Source organism: Hypanus sabinus, chromosome 17 (assembly GCF_030144855.1).
Source record: "Hypanus sabinus isolate sHypSab1 chromosome 17, sHypSab1.hap1, whole genome shotgun sequence".
Classification (NCBI taxonomy): domain Eukaryota; kingdom Metazoa; phylum Chordata; class Chondrichthyes; order Myliobatiformes; family Dasyatidae; genus Hypanus; species Hypanus sabinus.
This window is the reverse complement of record NC_082722.1, coordinates 78,892,346-78,917,449: the sequence shown is the minus strand read 5'-3', so window position 1 is coordinate 78,917,449 and position 25,104 is coordinate 78,892,346. Positions and strand designations below refer to the sequence as shown.

At 43.3% G+C, this 25,104-nt stretch overlaps 1 protein-coding gene across 1 annotated transcript in view; it reads left to right on the top strand.

Annotated features, from left to right (window-relative positions):
• Positions 1-797: 797 nt before the first annotated feature.
• terb1 (telomere repeat binding bouquet formation protein 1) overlaps positions 798-25,104 on the top strand; it is a 162,200-nt gene continuing 137,893 nt past the window's right edge. The window contains exons 1-2 of the mRNA XM_059992441.1: positions 798-817; positions 18,644-18,733. Coding sequence (XP_059848424.1) covers positions 18,694-18,733 — 40 coding nt within the window. The 5' untranslated portion in view covers positions 798-817; positions 18,644-18,693. The remainder of the gene's footprint in view (positions 818-18,643; positions 18,734-25,104) is intronic.

Below are 25,104 nucleotides of genomic sequence, written 5' to 3'. Positions count from 1 at the left end.
GACAAGTTCCCCCTGAGGTTCCCTTAAATATTTCATCTTTCACCCTTAACCTGGGGTTTCTAGTTTTACCCAACTTAAGTTGAACAAGCTTGCTTGCATTTATTCTATCTCATTCACTGACACTTCAAGGAATAAATGATTTCCGATAACTCGGGTACTCGAGTCCAGGCCCATCATTCCTACTGGGCGAAGGCCGCTGACAGGAGAGTGCTAGAGTCCTCTGTCTTGCCATTAGAAGGCTGACTGGTCCTATGGCTTCTGATTTCATTACATGACTTCATACATCTTCTAGTTGAAGATCCTCTCTTTGGGTAAGGTCTTTGGAGCTTCTGATAGTGTTTCTGTAGCTCTGAGTTTTTACAGGATGGGGTTGCTAGCCCCATGCCCAATCTACCATTTGCAACCGAGTTTAGGGCCTTCAATGCGGAGCTTCCCTGTAACATCCTTGAAACTTTTCTCTGTACTGTTGATGTTGGGTTTGGTTCACTCACAGCCAGTTGCAGCTTAATGGCGCAGTATGCCTGCTGCAGGAGCTGAGTGTTTGTGTTGAATTGCCGTTCCCGTGAATGCCAGGAGTAACAATGATTGTGGGGAGGTGGGCACACCTGTGCCTACCCTGCGGGAGAGCCGAACACCCACTCCACGCACCTGCACTTACCTTGGCCAAGCCCCGCCCTCATCTCGCACCTGCCGGGACTGCGCTGCGCGATGACGTCATCGCGCTCGCCCACCTCCGCCGTTGGTTTTGGCGGGAAGCGCTTGTTGGCGCGTGGTAGCGGGCACGAACGAAGGAGGATCCGGGGCCATCGGGTCCAAGGTAAAAACCGTGAGTGACTTGGGATTGTAGGTTGGAAGGACGACAAATGTGCGATGGCCGGGCCGGAGAGATAATTGATATCGAGCTGGGGAAATGGGGGGGAGGAGTTACTGTAGAGATGAGACGTGAGGTTGGAGAGGCTGAGGTAATGAGGGTAGAGGAGGAGTTATTGTAGAGATGAGACGTGAGGTTGGAGAGGCTGAGGTAATGATGGTAGGGGAGGAGTTACTGTAGAGATGAGACGTGAGGTTGGAGAGGCTGAGGTAATTAGGGAGGGAGAGGTGGGGCTCTTAACGCAAGGAGGGAGTTATGTGGTGAGGGCATGGGGATATGGGTAGAGATAGTGAACTTGGAGGGAGGGTTTGGACAGTAATTATAGAGGATAGTGGAGGAGGGGTGTATTTGTAGGATAATGAGGGACGGAGTAGAGAAGGATTGGACAGTAATGTACAGTGAATAATGAGGGACGAAGTGGAGGAAGGGATGGGTTGGACAGCAACTGTATGGAGGATAGTGAGAGATGAATTGGACAGTAACGTGTGGAGGAAGGGAGGGGTTGGATAGCAACATGGAGGATAATGAAAGATAGATTAGACAGTAATATGGAGGATAGTGTGGGATGGAGTGGATGAAGGGAGGGAAGGATTCTGAGGAGTTGGGGATAACAGCAGGTGTGTGGGATGTGGAATGAAGGGGGTTCTGGAGTGTGTAGTGTGAAAGGGTGATCGGGGATGAAGTGGAGAGCTGAGAGGGTTGAGCAGGGGTCTGAGTGTCAGTCTATCACAAGTAAAGCCCTCTCCTCCAGAGCACATCTACACAGCGTTGCTACAAAAATGTCGCCTCCATCATCTAGGACCTCCACCACCCAGGACATGTTTTAAACATAGAATAGTACAGGACCTTCGGCCCACAATGTTGTGCCGATCCTTAAACCCTGCCTCCCATAAACCCCCCATCTTCTTTTCTTCATCGTTCATTTTCTTCTTGCTTCTGCCATCAGGAAGGGGGTAGAGGATCCTCAGGACTCACACACCAGGTTCAGGAGCAATTATTACCCCTCAACCATCATGCTCTTGAACCAAGCAGATAACTTCACTCACCACAACTCTGAACTGATTGCACGCTTGTAAAGTCACTTTCAAGGACTCTTAACACTCTTGTTCTCAATATTATTTATTACTTTTTTGTATTTGTATAGGTTATATTTGCAGATGGGTTGTGTTGTGTAGTTTTTCATTGATTCTGTTGTGTTTCTTTGTATCTACTGTGAATGCCTGAAAGAAAAAAGATCTCGGTAGGATATGGTGTCAAATACATATTTTGATGATAAAAGTATTTAAACTTTGAGTTGGAGGAATGATGGGACATTTGGGAGCAAGTGAAGGGGAGTGGTGAAAGTGGGCAGTGATGAGGAGGGGGTGAGGAAAGGAGTGAAAGTAAATGAAAAATAAAAACTGCTTATGCAAAAAATCTGAAATAAAAACTGGAAATGCTGAGCATGTCATGCAGTATCTGTGGATGAGAAGTTGTTAATGCTTCAGGTCAGAGATCCTTCCTCAGAACAGGGAAAGAGAAAAAAACAAGCTGGTTTTAAGTTGTCAGGGTGTGGGGGCAGAGTTGAATAGGACAAAGGGATTATCTCAGCTTTATCGGTCTGGTCTCTTGGCATTTCTAATGAGGCTCAACATCAGTTTAAAGAGCAGTATCACATCTGGCACGTTGCAACCTTTGGGGCTTAATATCAGATTCAGCAACTTCTAGTAATTAAAATTTGGGTCAGTTTGTCTCTCCACTGAGTACTTTTCTGGCTTGATGGACACGTCTTATAACTGCATTTTGTAACTGTCATGCTTTTTCTTGTTTCTCACTCTGCACTCATTTCACATTTGTTCATTTTTTTTTGGGCTTTCTCTATATCAACCTTACTTAACCAATTAACTGGCTGAATTTATTTATCCCATAGCACATTGGCAGCAATCTGTTGGAGAACCTCATTTTGTTCTGTCTATCCACCCCCCCCCACCTTCCTTGTAATTTAAAGCCAATTTGTGATCTCTCTTTCTCAATTAAGCTTCATCACTCAAATGTTAAAGCTGTTTCTCTTAACATAAATGTTTCTTAAACTGCTCTGTATTTCTAGCACCTTCTACCTTTATGAAAGTAGAAACAGTATTGTGGAAGAATGGGAGATGAAACAATAAAAGAGAAAGAAGTTGGGTTGGAGGAACATGAAGGAGAAGGGATGGTTGGAGAAATGGGATTAACGAAGGACGTGGAAATGGAGCAGTGTTCGGAGCAGAGTAACATGACGGAGTCCTATCTATGTGTGTGATGGATGATAAAGTAGGAAAGAGGGTTGTTTCACTGTAGATTTGTTTTGTTACAGTTGTTGCTGCTTCAGTTCTTCTGCTGAGCATTGTGGGCATGGTATGTTGGTGCCAGAATGTGTGGTGACTCTTGTAGACTCTGTTGTTAACACAAATAGGGCATTCCACTATGTTTCAATGTACATGTGATGAATGAACAGAGGGTGGAGAATTTGGATTTTGCAAGAACGGATAACAGGGATCAGTGGGAAAGGGATGGGATAGGAATTTTATTTAGATTCACTACACATGCACTTGCCACTGCACACTTATTTCATTTTTTTGTCCTTCTGTCTGCATATTTATCTTGTTTTATTAGTTCAAGCTATTTGATATCAGTTCTTACTGCTGTTGTAAACCATAGTACTTTCCAGAATGTGTGATCGTATAGAATGTGCCAGTGCACAATACAACAATTGAATATGAAATGCAGAGATAAACCACTTTGTGACTTAAAAGTCTGTATAATAAGTTGGTTTTAAAATACAAATAATACACAACTTCAAGCAAGGTTTTTATTCCAGATGAGCGTGGGACTGCATTTTGAATATTACATTGTGAAAGCCTAGCTTAGTTGTGAGTGACAGAGCAACAGTGACCTAGTTTCACTTAATGCAATACTTTGCACTTCAGTTCCCATTTACTGCAGCCCTCAGGAGACAAACACGCACATTAGCCTTGCTGTCCGCTGAAATGAAATATTCCCAGTTCATATGTGAAGCAGTTTTTGGATGACTGAAATAGCCACAGCTGGGGTTTTTAAAGGGAACTTGTAACTTAAACAGAAACTAAATACATCCTCTTCCTGAGTTCTGCATTTCATGCACTGAGGTGAATAGAAATATTTCCTGCTAATTAAACTCAAAATCCTTGCAATTGTACACTACTGAATATAATTCAGTGCACACAACCTAAGTTAAACGTTATATTTCTTAAATGATTAAACAAGTAAGACAAAATGGCCGAATATTAGGGATGCAGTCAGTATGTTAATGATTATTAATACATTGGGTATCCATTCTGCTTCAATATATTTAAGCTTTGATACTTTTACTCAAATACAGTGTATTAAATTACTTCTCATGATCATGAGGGAACAAGAAGTTGCAGTTATGTGGTAGAATAGTATTTCAGACAGGAAATATTCTAATAGTTTTGCTCAGCTACAGCAAAAAAATCAACTCTCCAATGTTCAGTCAGTCCGGTATCTGGCTTTCTGGGCGCTGATTTCAGCACTGCCTTTAGTTTCACCTGCTCTCACCACAATGACCTGGGTCTTGGTTTCCATGCTCCCTTTAACATACAGGAGCAGGTTGCACAGTCCCTCAAAAAACTTACTGAGCTCCTTTTAAACTCACCTGGTTCTGGTTCTTGCTGTCTCTTGAAACACTGGATCCAAGAGAGAATTTATTATTCAAGTATATTGTGTAGCATCTAAAAAAGTGAATTAGAAGAGTTTTGATTGAAATGACAGCCAATAGTCAGGAAAGTTTCTCTAATCCTAAGAATTGTGAAATAATGGTTTTACTGTGATTGTTTGACACAGCTACCATCATAATCCCAATTTATAGTGTTAGTAATCTGATAAACTAGATAGATACTTTATTGATCCCAGAGGAAATTACGGTGTCACAGTGGCATCACAACTGCACAGATATCCAAATATACAAATGTTAGAAGAGAATAAAGAAAGAATAAAAAAAAAGTTACAGGTGGCCCCTGTTTTTCGAACGTTTGCTTTATGATAGCTCGCTGTTACGCTGTTAGTACCTGTTTTCACTGACCAAAGAGGATTTTCACTTTTACAAAAAAAAGACGCCTGCTTTATAAGTGTGTTTACCCCAAGAAAGACTACCACAACCGTGAAGTCTTGTGCGGGCAGTTGTGTGCGCATGTGTGTACGTGCTGATTTTTTTTTTCTCTCCGTATTTTGGCTCCCTCTTCCTGATTCTGATGTGAAACTACACCATACGTACAATATTTCTACTTAGACTGTATGTTTATCATATAATTCCTGCTTTTTCTATATGTTCGTGTTATTTTAGGTTTTATGTGTTATTTGGTATGATTTGGTAGGTTTTTTTTGGGTCTAGAAATGCTCAGAATTTTTCCCATATAAATTAATGGTAATTGATTCTTCACTTTATGACATTTCGGCTTATGAACGGTTTCATAGGAACTCTCTAGCTTCGGACGGGGGGGAAACCTGTACCTCAAACAGTCTAACAGAAGGAGTCATTACTCTCCCAGCTATAGGTTGCTACATAAAGCCTAATGGCTGAGGGTAAAGATGACTGTATAGCGCTGGTTGCAGCAGCCTAGTTGTCTTAGCCCATTAATAAAAGTGCTCTTCTGTTCAGCCAAGGTGGCATGCAGAGGGTGAGAAACATTGTCCAGAATTGCCAGGATTTTCTTTTGGGTCGTTTGCTCTTCCACAGCCTCCAATGTGTCCAGTTTGACTCCTATAACGGAGCCAGCCTTTCTAATCAGTTTATTGAGCTTATTGGCATTACCAGTGTTGATGCCATTGCCCCTGCACACTACCACATAGAAGATTATACTGGCAACAACAGACTAGTAGAACTTGTGAAGGAGAGCCTACTCCAAAGGACTTCAATCTCCTCAGGAAGTAGAGGGGACTGGCCCTTTTTGTACTCAGCCTCTGTGTTGGTGCTCCACTCAAGGCGGTCATCCATGTACACCCCCAGGTACTTGTTGGTCCTCACCACATCCACATCCTCACCACCAATAGTAACAGGGAGCCGTGCAGGCTTTGAATTCCTAAAGTCCATCACCATCTCCTTTGTCTTGCTGATTGTTCAGCTTGCACCATTTGACATAGTTCTCCACCAGAGCCCTGTATTCATCCTCCCTTTATACACCTATTGCTGAGTAATCAGAACATTTCTGCGGGTGATGTGACTTACTGTTGTAACTAAAGTCCAAGGTATACAGGGTGAACAGTAAGGGAGCCAATTCAGTCCCTTGTGGCACCCCAGTGCTGCTCATAGCCATGTCTGACACACAGCTCTGAAGTCGCACAAACTATGGTCTATCAGTCAGGTGGTCTGTTATCCAGGATACAGTGGAGATGCCAACCGACACTGAATGGAGTTTTTTTTTCCCCAGCAATGTGAGCTGTATGATATTGAAGGCACTCAAGAAATCAAAAAACAAGATCCTCTCATTATTGCCCTGTTTATCCAAATGGGTGCAGGTTCTGTTCAACGGGTAGATGACAGCATTGTCGACTCCAGTGTGCTCCCTGGTAGGCAAATTGCAGGGGATCAAGGACTGATTTGACTAAGGTTTGGAGGTGAGCCAGGACCAGCCTCTCGAGGGTCTTCATGATATGTGTGGTCACAGCCATTAGATGACAGTCATTCAAGACTTTCGTTTGGCCCTTCTTGGGTACTGGGACCACACATGATGTTTTCCACACAGTCTGTAGTGTTTAGAATCAAATCAGTTAGTGTTATTTCCTCCAATTGATTTCAACCCCAAAATTGTCATCTTTAATACTAGTGTCACTTACAGATATAAAATTTAAGAGTGCAGTGATTTAAAGGTTATATCTCCTGTATGTCTTGAACATCATATTTCGGATGAGTGCAACAGATTTTTAAAAAACTCTTGCAAGTCAAGACTAAGATTTGACTAATAGTGATAGTGTTAATATTATAATTCCTAATGTTTGCAGCAGGCTGATCAAATACCATGGAGGTTTTCATGAACATATAGGAAAGTCAGGTGCTATAGTGAAGGCCCATAAACTAGTGTTTTCTTGCAAATTAAAACAGACAATACACAGTAGATGAGTTTTTAGTACCTTGAGCAACTACTTTGTGGGCTGTAATTACTGTATTCAGTGTAACAACGAAGAGTCTTTAGTCTTTGATTTCAAATCAGTACCTTTAACTCTCTGTTTGCCTTTTCTATTTTGCCTTAATTTGCTTCATCAAAGGATGTTACATGATCATTGGGTTCTTTTATATTTATTGTCAGAAACACACTGAGTCTCAGCAATTTGCAGAACGGTAAACTTTTATTTTTCGAGTCTGCAGAGTCGGACCCAACCAGCTCCTGCTAGATTGAGTGCCGAATTACACTTTGCACAGTTTTTTATACCCTACTTGTTTACGACTTTGTGAGTTGCACCCATGTGAGGTGCAGACATTCTTCCTTAATCTCATTACAAAATTACAAGTGTGATTACCCTTTGGCCCACTTATCAGCCTCAGCGCATTAACACCGTTATTGTTCAACCGTTAAGCATGTCTTCCCGTTACCCGTATCGCTTCTTTAATCAGCAAGCTATTGTTTCATCCTGATTTTGCAAATTGGTTTATACGTTGCCCTGCAAGTTGCTTTGCACGTTCTTTCTGTGTCAGCACATTCTAAATAGACTCCTTAAGAATCATTTCTCTCAATCCACCCTTTTTCTTTTTAGAATGTGCTATCAGTTGGGCTTTTGCCACGGGTTTACATAGGCTTCTTCCTCTAGCTCTATTTCCCTTTGTAGGAGTACCTGAACAGGATCAGCTGGGGCCCCTGGTTGCATGACTTGTCTTGCCACCCGAGCTACTAGCTCCCGCAAGCAGGGGATCAGACATGGTAGCAGAAGGAGGACCATCAATCCCCCTCCTATAACCCCTAAAGCAGTTCGCCACCAGCCTCCTTTCAACCATCCGTCCAGCCAGTCCCAATACCCCAGCGGCTTCCAGGTCTGTACCGGCACGTGGGCCAGTTTCCTTATTTTATCTGATATTTTTTGAACCACCTTTCCGTTGTCATCTATCTTTAAGCAGCAGTTGGTTAGATTAAACTTTCCACATACTCCTCCTTTTTGTTGTAGTCATAACATTTCTCGTTTACATGCGAGTGTGATACAAAGGACCCTGGAAAAAAACCGTCATGCCCACCCTTACCATCGTCCTGCACTTATCACATCCCCCTTCAGCGCTTCTCAACAATAGCAGTATATACATTACAGTCCCAAAGTTCATTCTGTCCGTCTTTTGAGCTTTAGCACCATCGGGTCTTCTCCCTGGACGCAAGTCCACTCTGCACCTTCTTCGGGCTTTACGGGTCCCTTGATTCTCGCGGCGTGGGTCCACCCTTTTTCTTTTGTCCTTACTGCGGCTTCGGTGGTCAGTAGCACCTGGAATGGGCCTTCCCACTGCGGCTGTAACTTCTCTGGCTTCCAAGTCTTAATCAGGACCCAGTCACCGGGCTGAGTTCGGTGGAGTGCGAAGTCCAGAGGTGGGGTTTATGCGAGTAACCCCTTCCTGCGCAATTCTGCAAAAGAACGAGACAGTGCCTGTAAATAGTCCCTTACAAAGACATCTCCCCCTTGCAGGGAAGGATAGCCCTCCACCTTGTTCCAATATGGAAGGCCAAACAACATTTCATAAGGGGATACTCCTATATCTTTTCGAGGAGCCGTGCGGATTCTTAGTAGGGCCAGGGGTAGACACTTGGTCCAGGGTAGCTTGGTTTCCATCATTAGTTTTGTCAATTGCGTCTTCAAAGTACTGTTCATCCTCTCAACTCTTCCTGAGCTCTGAGGGTGCCAGGGGGTGTGCAGCTTCCACTGGATTCCTAAGGCGTCACAGATTAGCTGGTGTGTTTTTGAGGCAAAGTGTGTTCCCCTATCTGAATCAATAGACCCCATTATTCCATATCTCGGGACTATATTTTCTAATAGGATCCGTGCCACTGTAGGGGTGTCCGCTTTAGTGGTTGGGAATGCTTCCACCCACCGAGTGAAGTGATCCACAATTACTAACAGGTACTTCCATCTCTGAACTTGTGGTAGTTCAGTAAAGTCTATTTGGATCCGATGGAACGGTCGGACGGCTAGTGTTTGTCCCCCCTTATGGGTGGCACGCATCATTTTCTTGTTTACCTTTTGGCAGGTGTAACAGCCCCACACCTCCTGTTGAGCTAGTGTGAATATCCCTTTACAAACATAGTCCCTTAGGATAGTGTCGCACACAGCTTGCACTCCCCAATGGCTTTGTTGGTGTAGTTGTTGCAGTATATGACGAGTTACTTCCTTATTCAGTACTTGCCGTCCGTCTGGGGTCTTCCACTCGCCTTCTGATGTTTGTCGGGCTCCCAGCTGGCTCATAGCGTCTATTTCTACTTGGGTGAAGACTGGTAGTTTGTTAAGCCCTTCCCTTATTGGTATCAGGGTTAGAAGTCGGACCGTTTTTTCCATTGCTGCCCGCTTGGCTTCTTCATCTGCGAGCCGGTTTCCTATTGCTTCCGGGGCTGTTCCTCGTTGATGTCCTGGAACGTGAACCACTGCAATTTCTTGAGGTAATGTTAGGGCTTCCAGAGTCATGCTTATCATTTGTTCGTGAGCTAATTCCCTTCCCCTGGCTGTTCTCAACCCCCGTTCTTTCCAAATCTTTCCGAAGGTGTGTACCACTCCATAGGCATACTTAGAATCGGTGTATATAGTGCCTATTTTGTTTCTTAACAGTTGCAGTCCCCTCTGCAAGGCATATAGTTCACAAGACTGGGCTGACCAATTACCCGGGAGCCGGCCGGACTCCACCGTCTCCCTAGTCCTCCCGTTTATAATAGCATATCCACTGTGTCATACCCCATTGATGCATCTGGAGGAGCCGTCGATATATAGTTCCTCGCCTTCAATTAGGGGAACTTCTTGTAGATCTTCCCTACTTTTTGTCTGAAGGTCTGTTAGCTCCACGCAGTTATGCTCGGTTTCCTCCCCTGTTGATTCCCCGTATAAGAACTGTGCCGGGTTACAACTATTGTTCTTTTCAAAGCTTAAATCATCCCCGACCATCAGAATGGTTTCGTATTTCAGTATGCGAGAGTCCGTCAACCACCGCTGAGCTTTTTGGGCTAAGAGGGTGCTAACGGAGTGCGGGGTATACACCGTCATTCTTCCCCCAAAGGTTAATTTCCGTGCTTCTTCTACTAGTACGGCTGCTGCCGCTACGGCTTGTATGCACGTCGGCCATCCCCGGGATACCGGGTCTAACATTTTTGATAAAAAGGCCACAGGTTGCCGCTTTCCTCCTTTTTCTTGGGTTAGTACTCCTAACGCAGTTCCTTCATTGTTTGTTGCATACAGCTGAAAGGGCTTTTCCAGTGCTGGCAGTGTTAATACCGGGGCCCGAATTAGTTGCCCTTTTATTTTCCTGAACTTCTGTTCTTCTTCTTCGGTCCAGCTGATTATTCCCCGGTCTTCCTTTGCCAATTTGTCGTACATAAACTTCACCAGGGAGGTATAATTCTCTATCCAAATCCGGCAATAGCCCACTAAGCCCAGAAATTGTCTTATTTCCTTCTTTGTCCTGGGAAGCGGTATTTTAGTTATTCCCGCTATTCTTTCTGGGGTTATTTGGCGGTGCCCTTTACTGACTCTGTGTCCGAGATATGTTATTTCCTTCTCGACAAATTGCAGTTTCTTCTTGGGCACCCGCAATCCTTTTTCTCCTAGGTAATTCAGGAGTCTTATAGTATCGTCTCGCACTACCTCCTCTGCTGGTCCCGATAGTAGTAGGTCATCGACATACTGTAATAGTTGGTTCTTTTCGGTACAATGGAATCCAGCCAATACTTGCTCCAGTACCTGTTCGAATAGGTTTGGGGACTCCGTGAACCCTTGGGGCAAGATGGTCCACCGGAGTTGCTTCTTCCGCCCAGTGAAGGGATTTTCCCATTCAAATGCGAACATATCTCGGCTACCTTCCTCCAACGGGCAACTCCAAAAGGCATCTTTTAGATCTATCACACTGAACCATTCATGTTCAGGAGGTATTTTGCTCATTAATGTATAGAGGTTAGGCACTACCGGGTATCGTGTTTGGACTACCGCATTTAAGCCTCTCAGATCTTGAACCATTCGATACGTGCCGTCGGGCTTTCGGACCGGTAGGATGGGGGTATTAAAGGGTGACATACATTCTTCCAGGAGTCCATCTGATACTAATGTCTCAATTACAGGTTGTAATCCCCTCCTCCCTTCCATGGCAATGGGATATTGCCATCTTCTCTCTTCTGCTTGTTTGTCCCACTGTGGGTCGTTTACTGGAAATTTCCGGTCCCCCGGTAACTCATTCGGCTGTTCCCTTCCCCAAATTGATATTGCAGCTTGTCGTATCATTTGCCTCTCTTGTGCAGAAAATAGCGTTCCCATAATCGCATGCATTTCTTCCCAAGCGTAAACATTAGGTCCTAAGAATTGATCCAACTGTTCTGCCAGTCCCATTGGATCTTCTAATAAAGTTTTCATATCTTTCTTAAATCCTCGTACTTCGGTACTTGTCAGAGGGACGTTTACAAATCCTGTTCCTCCCCGTTCTCCTCCCATTGGAACCTCTCGAAGGGGACACAGCTGTACCTCTTCCTTTTTTAATTCGTCTTTCTTTTTCTTATCTGCTCCTGTCACACTCCTTGTTTCGATCCTTGCTTTTGCTTTTTCCCTAACATCCCTCTCTTCCCTCTCCGGGTCTATTTCTTCTGTTTTTTCACTTTCTTCACGTCCTCCCTCTGCTCCCGCAAGGGGCGCAGAAGGCTGGACATAGGGAGGGGGTAAATGATCGAGTGGGTCCCACTTCCGCTCCCCTTTAATGCCCAATTTAAAACTCCTTGTTGTTACTCCTGGCCAGGGAGCCCAACAAAAAGCATAAGCAATTTCTTCCGGTTTTACATTTGGTTTTGAATTAACGTAAATGTTTAAGGCTTGTCGTACCCAATCCTCCTCAGACCCAAGCCGCGGCCACCAGACTGCAGGTTTTTCTATAGGCTGTTTCGACCAAATTAAACAGTACTGTATCATTTTTTTCTTTTGTTTCCCTTTTAGTCTTCCACATCCCCAATTCTCAAACATTCTACCGAGGGGGCTATCAGGAGGAACCCCCGGGTATGGTCCCGGTCTCTCCGTTTCCTCTTTCTTTTTAGAGCCACCCCCTCCCATCTTATTTCGCTCTTACTTAATCCCGCACCCTTCTACTGCAACAGTAGGCACTTTACCCGGTGCGTCCCAAGGACTTTTATCAGGAGGACCCCCGGGTAGCGATCCCGGTCTTCTCCGTCCTTACTTATTCCCGCACCCTTCTACTGCAACAGTAGGCACTTACCCGGTGCGTCCTGGGGACTTCCAGTACCAGGTACTGTCCCCTTCTCCCCGTTTACCGCTCTGCGCTGTCCGGATATCACTCGCTCAAGCCGCGTCGGAGCGACGAGCAAGGAGTCAGGGACCGCCAAACTCGGCGGGGTGCACCGTCTCCGATGTCCTTCCTCGTGTCCACCGCGGCCGGAGTGTGGATCCCGGACGAGCCCCCACGTTGTCAGAAACACACTGAGTCTCAGCAATTTGCAGAACGGTAAACTTTATTTTTCGAGTCTGCAGAGTCGGACCCAACCAGCTCCTGCTAGATTGAGTGCCGAATTACACTTTGCACAGTTTTTTATACCCTACTTGTTTACGACTTTGTGAGTTGCACCCATGTGAGGTGCAGACATTCTTCCTTAATCTCATTACAAAATTACAAGTGTGATTACCCTTTGGCCCACTTATCAGCCTCAGCGCATTAACACCGTTATTGTTCAACCGTTAAGCATGTCTTCCCGTTACCCGTATCGCTTCTTTAATCAGCAAGCTATTGTTTCATCCTGATTTTGCAAATTGGTTTATACGTTGCCCTGCAAGTTGCTTTGCACGTTCTTTCTGTGTCAGCACATTCTAAATGGACTCCTTAAGAATCATTTCTCTCATTTATTGTACTTTATTTATTATGATTTTCCATTTATAGAGTTTGCACTAATTACAGTATATTGGGTTTTGTCTTGTTATTCCTGCATCACTAATTTGTCATTCCATAAAATTATTAATTGTTTCTTTGAATAATTTAATTGCTAACTTTTATAATTTCATTCAACTGCTTTTTCTGCGTTGATTGCTAAAGCCAGCTTGTTTTTGTATCTGAAGTGGTCCATTTCCATGTGGAATTGTAAAATGATAAATTTTTAAAAAACTGCTGGACAGACAAACTCTCAGGTTTTGTTCTCTTTGCCAGGGAGGAATAATTGTATGAAATGTAGAATTGTCTGCAGTCATGATTGGTTTAGGAAATCCGACTTCCTGCACAATGTTTAAATGGTTGCCAGCATGTTTGCATTGCAGTTGCCAAACGCTGAATAAGTTCAGCTTCTTTGTCATCCTACCACTATGTTGTCTCAGCTGAAATATCATTACATCATACTTGCTCTCAGTTTAATCAAGTCTCAACATTGTTGGCAAGCTTAGAAAAAGGTGGGGTGGAGGTTGAGTTAATGGGGAACATGTGTTGCCTGAGAATGTAGAGCATTTAAAGTACATAGTATTTGACACAGAGTAGGTGAACTGACAGTGTAAACAGAAGTGATTAAGCATGATCTGATACTCATTACAGAGATCTAGTGACATGATAAAGATTAGGACCTGAATATTAAAGACTAATTGACATTTTGCAAGTACAGGACTGTAGGAACCATTAGTAATGTTAAGTACGCTACAGAGGGATGATTTGGGTGGAGATGAGAAATAATAAGCAATTTGTTTGTGGTGCAATGGGGAATAAAGGAATAAGTAATTAAGTTTGTCAGAAAGATTGAGCAATAATCATGGAGCTCTCTAATCTATATAGACTGAGCAGATCAGATGACCTAGATGAGTTCATGAAGTGTTTTCATATAGTTTCTTAAAGCAGCTTATTGTAAACTCACTGGAAACAAATCTGTTAAAAATACCAGCATTTTGTTGTGAGGGAGATTGAATTAATAACTTCATGAAACTTATGAGTAATGTTGATGTTAATATATTTGAATTCTCCCTCTTTCTGCCCATCACTCTGCCTGTTCTCCATCTCCCTCTGGTGCTCTCCTCTCTCTTTCTTTCTCCCGAGGCCTCCTGTCCCATGCATAAATCCAGTAAGCATAAATATATCATTGAAAGACTATGCCAGCAAGGCAGACAGCGTGTGAACAAAATGCAACAAATTGTGCAAATACAAAGAAGAATGGGGGGGGGGGGAGAGAAAGGAAGTAATAATAAATAAATGTAAGTCATAGGAAAACACTGAATTTTTTAAAAACAGGATAGCAGGACAGAAAATTCAAGGTAAGCAAAGTTAACATGGTTATCTTCTAAACCAGGGTTTTGAGAAGAAACCAGAGCACCCATACGGGGAGAACATACAAACTCCTTACAGACAGCAGCAGAATTGAACCCAAGTTGCTGTTTCTGTAATAGCATTACACTAACTGCTTCACTACATGCCACCCTATTAACATGATATATGCAATTCTTCTGAAAGATGAACATTATGAAAATTGTGACTTACCTTGAACTTAACGCTTGTTCCACACTCATTCTCTTTAAAGCCTGGTTATAATTCAAAGATTCAAAGCACCATTTATTATCAATGTATAAATTATACACCTTGAAATTTGTCTGCTTACAGGCAGCCATAAAGCAAGGCACCCAAATAACACAAATTTTTAAAAAAATCAAAATCCACTGCACAGAGAGAGAGCGAAAGAGGAAATAACGCACATCATGCAAACAATGAAGCAAGCCAATAGCATTCCAAACCAGACTGAGTCCTAGATCTGCTCCTGGAACAGCTGGAGTAGGCCCAAACCAAGCCTTGGTTTCCAGTTCATCACACCAGTAGAGCAGAAATGCACAGCAGCCAGATCTGTTCACAGCCTTGGTGTCGCAGAGAAAGGAATAAACGTTTGTGGGAGAGCAAGCAAAATCAACTCAACTCTCACCTCTGTGCCTGATATTCAGGGTTCTAGTCTATCTGGGCCAATGTTCAAACTGTCCAAGCACTGAGTAGTACCAAGATCCAGGACCCAAATCCAGATGCAGCTACACACCCGGGCCATGCAGCCTGAAGCCATTGTCGATATCACCAAATTGGCTGAGCACTTGGAGCGATCAGATCTCACACCCTGGTTAAATGGAGAGGCATTGAAACACTTTGGTCTTGACTCCTCTCCAAATCGCTCATTCCGTCTCTGGTAGCAATACTAACTCTGTCTGCAACACCTGCTCAAACATGTACTATAATCACTTTTCCCTCAGTTAGTTATCAATCTTTAATGATTCTGATCTTCCAACCACATACTTAACTGTTCTTATTGGAGTATAAAAGTTGCATTGTTTGCTGTGTAACCAAAACTATGCAGTCAGCTTTGAGCTTGCTATTTGCTATGCATGTATCCAATTTAGTAGTAGAATGAAATCTTAAGAATGTAGATAATGGGGTGTTAATGAGAGGTAGCTAAGAGATGTAGATTAGAACATGATTAAGTCAATGGGTAGAAACAATAGTGGCAGATGTACTTGTGATACGCAACTGTAGACCGATTGGATATGCTAATGCAACTAAACCAGGAGATTGCTATAAAAAATGCTATGTACAAGGATCGGTGGGCAATCAGCGACTAGCTCAATGACTGTCTCAGCTTTGATTTGCAAATTAAAGTTTAACACTTCTTGAAGAATCTTCTGCATCTCCTGGTCGTTTGTGGGTCACGAGAAACCACAACATTCTTCAGTCTCTGAATTATAACATATCTGCCCTTTGCAACATTTAATGCATGTCCACATGTAACATTCTAGCTCTAACATTTACTTTGCATTACTAAGGATTATTGACATTGTTAACATTGCATATTTAACAAATGGCTGATGCACCATTTTTTCACTTTTAATTACATCCAGCATAATTTCAATGTTTGTTGTTGCCAGTAGGTACAATCCATAGAGCTATGTGTATAAGTTGAATCATGCATAGAACAAATTGAGATGAATCCTGATTAGAAAAGGATCATTGTGACCTTGATGAATTTGATGAAGACAAAATGCAATGGGAAGATGTTTGAAAGGTAGGAAGAGGGGAAATTGGGAAGATGTTTGAAAGGTATGAAGAGGGGAAATTGGTGTTTTTTTAATAGTAAAACAAAGCTTTATAAATTGGAAAAATATCCTTCAAAGAGTCATTGACATAGTATAACCAAAATTTATAGACTATTCTTAGAAATTATGGAATACCTGTATTATGTTGGCATGCATAGAAGATTGGTTAACACATAGGAGAAAGAATCATTTTCCAGTGTATAGTGACCAGTGCAGTGCCACAAGAAACAGTGGTTGTCTCAATTATTTGAAGTGTGCGATAATATAGTTGGAAAGGTCAGGTTTGTTGAAGATAAAAAGCCAAAGTCAGTATGCCTAAGTTATGTGTATACAGGTACAATATAAAAAAACACGTCTGCAGCAGCATCACAGGCACAAAAACTGAAGGTTCCAAGTAAGCTCCAAGGTGGATACATAATATTACAAAGAAATAATGGAGCAGAACAAAAAGTCTCCAATCATATATAACATGGGCAAGGTTGTTCACTTTATTCAGAAGAAATAGTTTTTAAATAGAGAACATCTATTAAATGTGTGTTCATAAAGGCTTGTGTGTGCTTATACATGAAGCACAGAAATATAATGTAATATGGAAGTACTGCAAGTTAGTAAATGCATGTTGGCCTTTATTGGAAAGGTGTTCAGAGTTTAAAAGGCATGAATTTTTGCAAAGGTGTGAAGCCACACCTGGTGTATTGTATACAGTTGGATCTCCTTATTACAGAAAGAATATATTTGGAGACAAGGTTTACTAAATTAATTACTGGAGTGAGAGAAAAACCCTATGAAGAAATTTTATTTCAGATGGGCTTATGTTCTTTGGAGTTAGCAAGCTTTTGAAAGGGTGAATCTGAGAGACCGTTTACCTTGGCTGAAAAATTATGATCTAGGAGCTGTTTTTCAGGATGATGAGTTTAATATTCCCAACCAAAATAAGAAGTAATTTGTTCACTGAAAGGGGTGTGAATTTTTTCTACTCCAAAAGGTTGAGGGTGCTCAATAGGTATGTATATTCAAGGCTTTTATTGGCAGTGTTTTGGAATCTAGAGAAACCAAATAATATATTGTTGGCACTGAATTATAGTTGGAGATGATTAATCATGATCTTGTCTACTAATGAGCAGACTAGAAAAATTATCTGTCACTGCTACATTAGACATTACTGGCTTTCATAACCAACTCCATATCCAAGGTCATGTTCTTTTTGCAAGTCACAAAACTAGGAGGATCATGCTGATACAGAATCTCAGAAATCTTGGCTGGAAGGCATGACTGAGTTCACTCCCAACCCCACAGAGGCAGCTGGACTTAAAAATAATCTTAGCAGGCCAGGCATGAATCCTTAGCCAAACTTAAAATTTGGCATGGGATTATTTTGCAAGTCAATTTCCTTTAAAAGAGTAGAAATCAACCAGTATCATCTTTGGCTGACTTATGTGTCCTCTGCTGAATCACAAACATTGAGAGGTCAAGTGCATTGTGTACCACTATATCCAGTGATTACCTATAAATTAATTATAATTGGATAACTTGTTAACATTGTCTAGTCTTAGATTTGAATGAGTACTTCTGTGTGGAATGAGAAAGTTGACAACATCATTTCATATAAAAAGTTACATGAAAAAGACCCGTCCTGATGAAGAGTCTTGGGTCGAAATTCCAGCTGTCTATTCCTCTCCAAAGATGCTGCTTAACTCGCTGAGTTCCTCCAACATTTTGTATGAATAGGTCTAGATTTCCAGCATGTGCAGAATCTTGTACAAGTGGCCCCCACTTTTCGAATGTTCGATTTACGACAACTCGCTGTTACGAAAGACTTCCATTTGTACCTGTTTTTGCTAACCAAAGAGGATTTTCACTTTTACGAAAAAAAGACACCCGCTTTATACGTGTGTTTACCCCGAGAAAGACTACAATGACAGTGAAGCCTTGTGTGGGCTTGTACGTGCTGTTTTTTTCCTCCAAATTGATTTTGCCTCGCTGCCTTACCGAGTTTGATATGTGAAACTACACCAAACCCACAATATTTCTACTTTATATTGGGTGTAAATTTATATCATTTCTGCTTTTACTATATGTTAGTGTTATTTTAGGTTTTATGTGTTACTTGCTTTGATTTGGTAGGTTATTTTTTTGGGTCTGGGAATGCTCAAAAAATTTTCCTATATAAGTTGATGGTAATTGTTTCTTCGCTTTACGATTTCGGATTACAAACAGGTTCATAGGAATGCTCTACCATCAGATCGTGGGGGAAACCTGAATAGCAACTTGGTGCCAAAAGAAAACTAATATTTTCATTTTATAGTTTTGTAGTTATACATTAGTTTGCATTTTTCTTACATGAATTATTGTATAGAAAGTAATAAAGATAAAATACTAGAGGTAAATTCTAGAACAATATTGATGATATGTGACAGGGTTTTGTTAAATTCCTTGCCAAAAAGTTCATGAAGATGCGCATTTTTATAAGTCACTTACTGGAAATCAATGTTGCTCTTTAAATTACAGGATTCATTGTTTCTCTTGTTCTTTGAAAATCCTGAGAGTCTTCAGGCAAGATGAATAACCAAGAAAAAACAATTAGCAACATACAGTGTGGTAAGATGTTTCTGTACTAAATAGAGTTAATGTCGCAAAGTGTTTTATGGCCCAGATTTTGCAGTTTGGCAAAAATTTATAAAACTTCCAATTTTCTTCACCAATGCTCTGAAAAATGCTTTATAAGTTCCTCCCACAGCTGTTTACATTTTGCAATTTATTTTGAGCCACTTTTCATTTTAGGTTTATTTCATGTGCAGGAATTTTAAACTTTACCTGCCCTTTTCAAACATTCATTTGCAAAACCTTCCATAGATGCTGCAGTTCAGGATTTTCTGGTGTATGTGTGAATATACCTGTTCCTAATATGTTGACCACCTTTCACCAGCACTTCCCCAACTATATTCTGATGTTAAGATGAAGTTCAGAAGTGGAGCACGAAACTAACAATTCCCCGCCATATGCTAGGAAATCTATTGTAGAACTTTGCACAGAATAAAGGTACTTTTCAGATAACAGCTTTCAACTAACGAGACTAGTAAACAGCAGAGCAATAACTGAGGTATGCAAAATATAGAGCAGTGATATCAGGGCTTGATTTACACAAGTAATGGTTGAGGTATTGTTAGTGGGGGGGGGGATGGAGTTAAACTTCTGAAACATGTTCAGAAGATTTTTCTAGCTCATTATGTTTACAGCCCATTATTTACAAACAGCCCAATCTGCTGCTGGTGAATAAGATGGACCATGCGTTACTGGAGAACACACTTGGGCAAGGAGTAATCATTGGATCAGAAGGTTTCAATAAGTGATGGAAAAAGAATAAAGAAGAGTCTGAAATAGAAATTCTAAACTGGAAGATGATTAAGTTTAATGGTATAAGAAGAGATTTTGCTAGGGTAAAATGCAACCGGAATTGGAACATTAGAAGATCCTCAAGGAAGAAGTGCAGACATAAAGGGGGAAGGTGGAAATCATATCCTGGGTTCCTCAATTGATGAGGGTAATAGAGAATGGAATGAAATTGAACATTGTATATAATCTTTGAAGTTGGAAGGACATATTGAGAAGCTTTTTTCAGAAAGATGAAGAGTAAACAAAGGCAAGAATGGGTTCATACCACTGGAATTTGACATTGGAGAGGTAGCAATGGGGGATGAATTTACTAAGTATTTTACATCAGTCTTCACCATCAGAGACACTAGCTGTATGCAAGAAATTCTAGAGTGTTGGGGCAGAAGTGAGTGTTGTTGCTACCACTTTGGAGAAGTTGCTTGGGAAACTGAAAGTAGATATGTCATCTAGACCAAATGAGCAGGGTTCTGAAAGAGATAGCTAAATAGGCATTCGTGATGATCTTTCAAAATTTACTGGAATCTGGAATGGGTCTGATGGACTGGACAGTTGCAAATGTCACTCCACTCTTTAAGAAGGGAGGGAAGCAGAAGAAAGGAAATCAGTTAGCCCAACTTCAGTAGTTAGGAAGATGTTGGAGTCCATTATTACGGCACTTGGAGGCTTATGCTACAGTTAGCCAAAGTCTGGTTTCCTTAAGGGGAAATTTTGCCTGACAAATAGGTTGGAATTCATTGAGGAAATAACAGGGCTAGACAAAAGAGAGGCAGTGGATGTTGTTTGCTTGGTTTTTCAGAAGGCCGTTGACAAGGTGCTGCACGTGAGGCTGCTTAAAATGATAAGAGCCCGTTATATTACAGAAAAGATTCTAGCATGGATAGAAGATTGGTTGATTGGCAGGAGGCAGAGTCAGAATAAAGAGGGCCTATTCTGGGTTGGCTGCAGGTGACGAGTGGTGTTCCACAGCGGTTAACATTGGGGCTGCTGCTTCTCATTTTGTATGTCAATGATTTGGATGATGGAATTGATTGCTTTTTAGCCAAGTTTGCAGACGATAAAAAGATAGGTAGAGGACCAGCTATTGTTGAGGCAACAGGGAGTTTGCAGAAAGACTTACTCAGGTTGGGAGAATTGGCAAAGCACTGGCAGATGAAATATAGTGTGTAAAGAGGGTTTCTTCTTTTTGTTAACTAGCAGGAATGCTAATTTACTGATAACGAGAATGGTATTCCTTTGTAAACCAAATAGGGATTAATGTTCTTTCTTCTGAGTCTGTAAGCTTTTGTTGACGGGCTTTTGGGCAGATCGGCGCGAGGGGGTCGAGAGAGAGGACACAATGCTCTAAGCTGGGTGAGGATCGGACCCCAAAGGGGGGTCCGAGGCCGGGAGATTCTCCGAGGAGGGGGGGGGATGAAGCTAGATGTGCTTGGTTGACCACTCGGAGGGTCCTGAGCTGTTTGGAGAGTTGAGGAGTTCGGAGGGGATCGAATGGTGGCAGAAGACTTCAGTAATTGAGCTCTAACGGCTGTGCATGAAGTGGTTTGGACTTTGATAAGTTTGGCGCCTTTTCTTTAATTTTCTCTTCATATATACTGTATCGTTATTAATCACTTAGTTATAGTAACCTTTATAAATTGTACTCATTTAATCGCATATGGTGTACTGTCTGTTTTTGGGCGAGGCGGGGACATCACACAGCATCCACACCAGCTGATTACCCAGTTTGGCGGGGCCGAAGGCTGCTCCCCCTAGACGAGAATGAGCTGAGCGAGCCTGAGGCGACCCAAGGGGTTACATTGTGGGGTGCTCGTCCGGGGTTGATTTCTGTGGAAGCTGTGGGATCGCCCTCTTTGGATTGTGTCTGCGGCGAAGAGCTGGTGTGCCTTTGTGGGTGTGTGATTGCTGGTTATCGCTACGTGTGTGTTGGGTGGGGTGGCTGCTGTTGCTAGCCTGGAGGTCGTTGTTCGATTTCCGACTAGTGCTGACGAAATGGTGGTGGGACCATGGGCTGTCCGTACTGTTTGGAGAGTGAGGAGTGACAGGTTGGGATGTTTCAGCAGTGGTGAGCTCCGCCCGGTTGTTGGAATAACGTCCAGCCCTAAAGGGGCGGAGTCGTGGGCGGAGCGGACCCCTCATTTGTTGGGTGAGTGGCAGTGCTTGGCTGAGGGAAAGCGACAGGGACAGGTTGAAAGTTTGAGTAGGCGGGCTGGTGACTTTGTTAGAACTGTCGGGTGCAATTACCTCGAAGTGACCGCTGCCAGTTCTGGGAAAGTGTGGAAAAATGCGTGTGGTTCGACTGAAAGTCAAATGCCGCAGCTGGGGGGCTTATCATATCCGTGGCAGGAGATTGGTGGGAAGTTTTTAGGGTATCTCTTTTTGCCTAGGGGGGCAGATAAATTGCTTGTGGTGCCAAGGGGATCAGTTGTTCCGTTGATTCGAGAGGTGTTGGGAAACTTAGAGGAGGCCCAGTGGGGGAACGGCTTGTGGTCTCTGGGGGAGCACGTTCCCAGCAATGTACCAAGGAACTCCCGAAAGGAACAGACTCTATTCCTGAAGGCTTAGAGGGGCCACGCGCACAGGTGTTGTTACGGATGGATGGAAGTCAAGTTAAAGCCATCCTCGGCACCGGGGCGCCGGTTAAGTTGCTGTACAGTTTGTTTCATAACCGTTATTGGAAGCATTTACCCTTGACAACATTGAGGACACTGGAGATTCGGGGTACCAGTGCCGGTGATTATCCAGACGACGGTTGTTGGTCAGTGAAAATGGAGTTCTTAGAGGCAAATGTGGAGGAGACTGAGGTTCATGAATCGTTAATGCTGATGTGTCCGGACCCTGTTGAGACGGGCAGCGTTTCTGTTCTAGAGAGAACCAATATCCTGCTGGTGCGCTTGGTGGCCTGCCCAGAGGAGGCGGGTGAGCGCTGTTTGGAGGCATTGTCGATGCACCCAGAGTTTCGAGCTGCTTGTGCAGACGTGTGTAGCAGCATTGGGCTGATACCGAATTCAAACAAGAGCCATTGGCGGTATGGCCTGGGGGAAGTATCTGAGGGTGAGACCCTCCTAGTGGACGCTGCGAAATACCACAAGGGAGCGGAGTTGACTGCTGAAGACACCTCGGAGAGAGAGAGGTTGCGGCGACTGGCCCCTGAAGCCATGGAAGACGTAGGCAGCGTGTGTGTGGATTGTATTGCGTTGAAGAGGCGCACTATCAGTGACCAGAATATGGCCCTGAGGGCCGGAGAGGCGATGGCCTGTCTGAGTGGTGCGAGATGGTTTAAGGTGCTGGATCTGAGGAGTGGATGTTGCCAGATCCTGATGATTGGGGCCAACAAGGAGAAGACGGCCGTTATAAATTCCCTAGGAGTCTTCGGGTCCGAAAAGATGCCACAGGGCATATCTGGAGCCCTTGCAACCTTTCTGCTGGGCAGGTGGAAGACCATAGGGGATGTGGAGGCGTTTGGAGTTTTGGTGTATGTGGATGATCTCTTGGTGTTTGGATTTGCCTCAGGAGAATATGAAGTGAGGTCGTTGCAGGAGCAGCTGAGAGGTACCGAGTTAAAGTGTTTTCGGGACACGTGCCAGGGCTGGCGAAGGTCGCAGCTCATGAGTGACTGTCTCTACGGAACCAAGTTTGAAATGAAGACGGAGAGACTGGAGAAAGTGATCTGGAACCATTCGGAAGACTTACAAGTTGGAGAGAATGAAGAAAGTTGTCTGACTGAGGGTAATAGCAAACTGAGAACCCGGAGAGGGGAGTTTGCGGAGGTGAAGAAATTACAGACAAATCTCAGAAGAGAGAAGCGGAGGCTTGAAGGGAACCTGAAGGTGACCATCGACAGTTCAAATGAAGTGCAAAACCTGAAAGTTGATCTGGAAGAAGTCATGAGGAAGAAAAAGCTGGAGAGAAGTGCAGTGAATACTGAACAGGAGGCTGAAGAGACTGCGGGAGCAGTGCAGGCCACGTGTTTCCGTTTGGAGAAGATCAAACAGCAGCTACCGATCACAGGAATGAGGAAGAATACAGATTCGATGGATGATGTGCTGGATGTGTGGTACATGCTGCCTTTTGCTGACTTTCCCTCGATTGAGGAAGAGACCTTTGGCCCTTCTCCCATTGACTCAGGTGTAGCGGGGAGGGTTAGCTGTGTGCAGTGTGGGGCATGAGTGAGAGGTTGAGAGAGGAGTTGGTAGTGGGCCCAAGGTATCCCCAGTTGTGTCGGAGCCTGAAGGGTTTAGGTGAGGGGGTACGGAGGTCTCAGAAGGGTTAGGGAACTCCCAGATAGTTGGCCTAAGTAGCGCCTGAAAAACAGGGCGTGAGGGTTACTGTGTGGGGAGGAGACGTCACTGTTTGTGCTTGGGTTACGGTGTGTTGGCAGGAAAGGTGGCGAGTTATTTAGTAGTCAAGAGGACATGACTTTTATTGAGGGAGAGTGTAAAGAGGGTTTTTTCTTTTTGTTAACTAGCAGGAATGCTAATTTACTGATAACGAGAATGGTTTTCCTTTGTAAACCAAATGGGGATTAATGTTCTTTCTTCTGAGTCTGTAAGCTTTTGTTGACGGGCTTTTGGGCAGATCGGCGCGAGGGGGTCGAGAGAGAGGACGCAATGCTCTAAGCTGGGTGAGGATTGGACCCCAAAGGGTCCGAGGCCGGGAGATTCTCCGAGGGGGGGGGGATGAAGCTAGATGTGCTTGGTTGACCACTCGGAGGGTCCTGAGCTGTTTGGAGGGTCGAGGAGTTCGGAGGGTCCTGAGCTGCGAGTCGAGGAGTTCGGAGGGGATCGAATGGTGGCAGAAGACTTCAGTAATTGAGCTCCAATGGCTGTGCACGAAGTGGTTTGGACTTTGATAAGTTTGGTGCCTTTTCTTTAATTTTCTCTTCATATATACTGTATCGTTATTAATCACTTAGTTATAGTAACCTTTATAAATTGTACTCATTTAATCGCATATGGTGTACTGTCTGTTTTTGGGCGAGGCGGGGACATCACACAGCATCCACACCAGCTGATTACCCAGTTTGGCGGGGCCGAAGGCTGCTCCCCCTAGACGAGAACGAGCTGAGCGAGCCTGAGGTGACCCAAGGGGTTACAAGTGTATGGAAGCGTATGGTCATGCATTTTTTAAAAAGGAATAAAGGCATGGACTACTTTCTAAACGGGGCAAAAATTCAACAATCAGAGGTACAAAGGGACTTGGGAGTCCTTATGCAGTATTCCCTAAAGGTTAACTTGCAGGCTGAGTAAGGAAGAGAAATGCAATTTTAGCATTCATTTTGAGAGGACTAGTGTGCTGTCTTTACGACAGTTATTTAGTTTATAATATTTTCGCTTAGTAATTCATTCGATAGTGTTTTCTAGTTAGAATTAGAAGTGTTCAAAGTATATTCATTGAATGTAAAATATATCGGCATGTGATGACGTCACATCCGGTTTCGCCGCGTCTTGTGGGAAAATACCGGTTTGGAATTAACGCGAGGGTGGGGGCTCACCACGAGGCACACCTGAGCAGAAGTTGTTTTGCAGGCATGAGAAATCACAGTGAGAGCAACGCTGTAAGTTAATAGATAATCGATA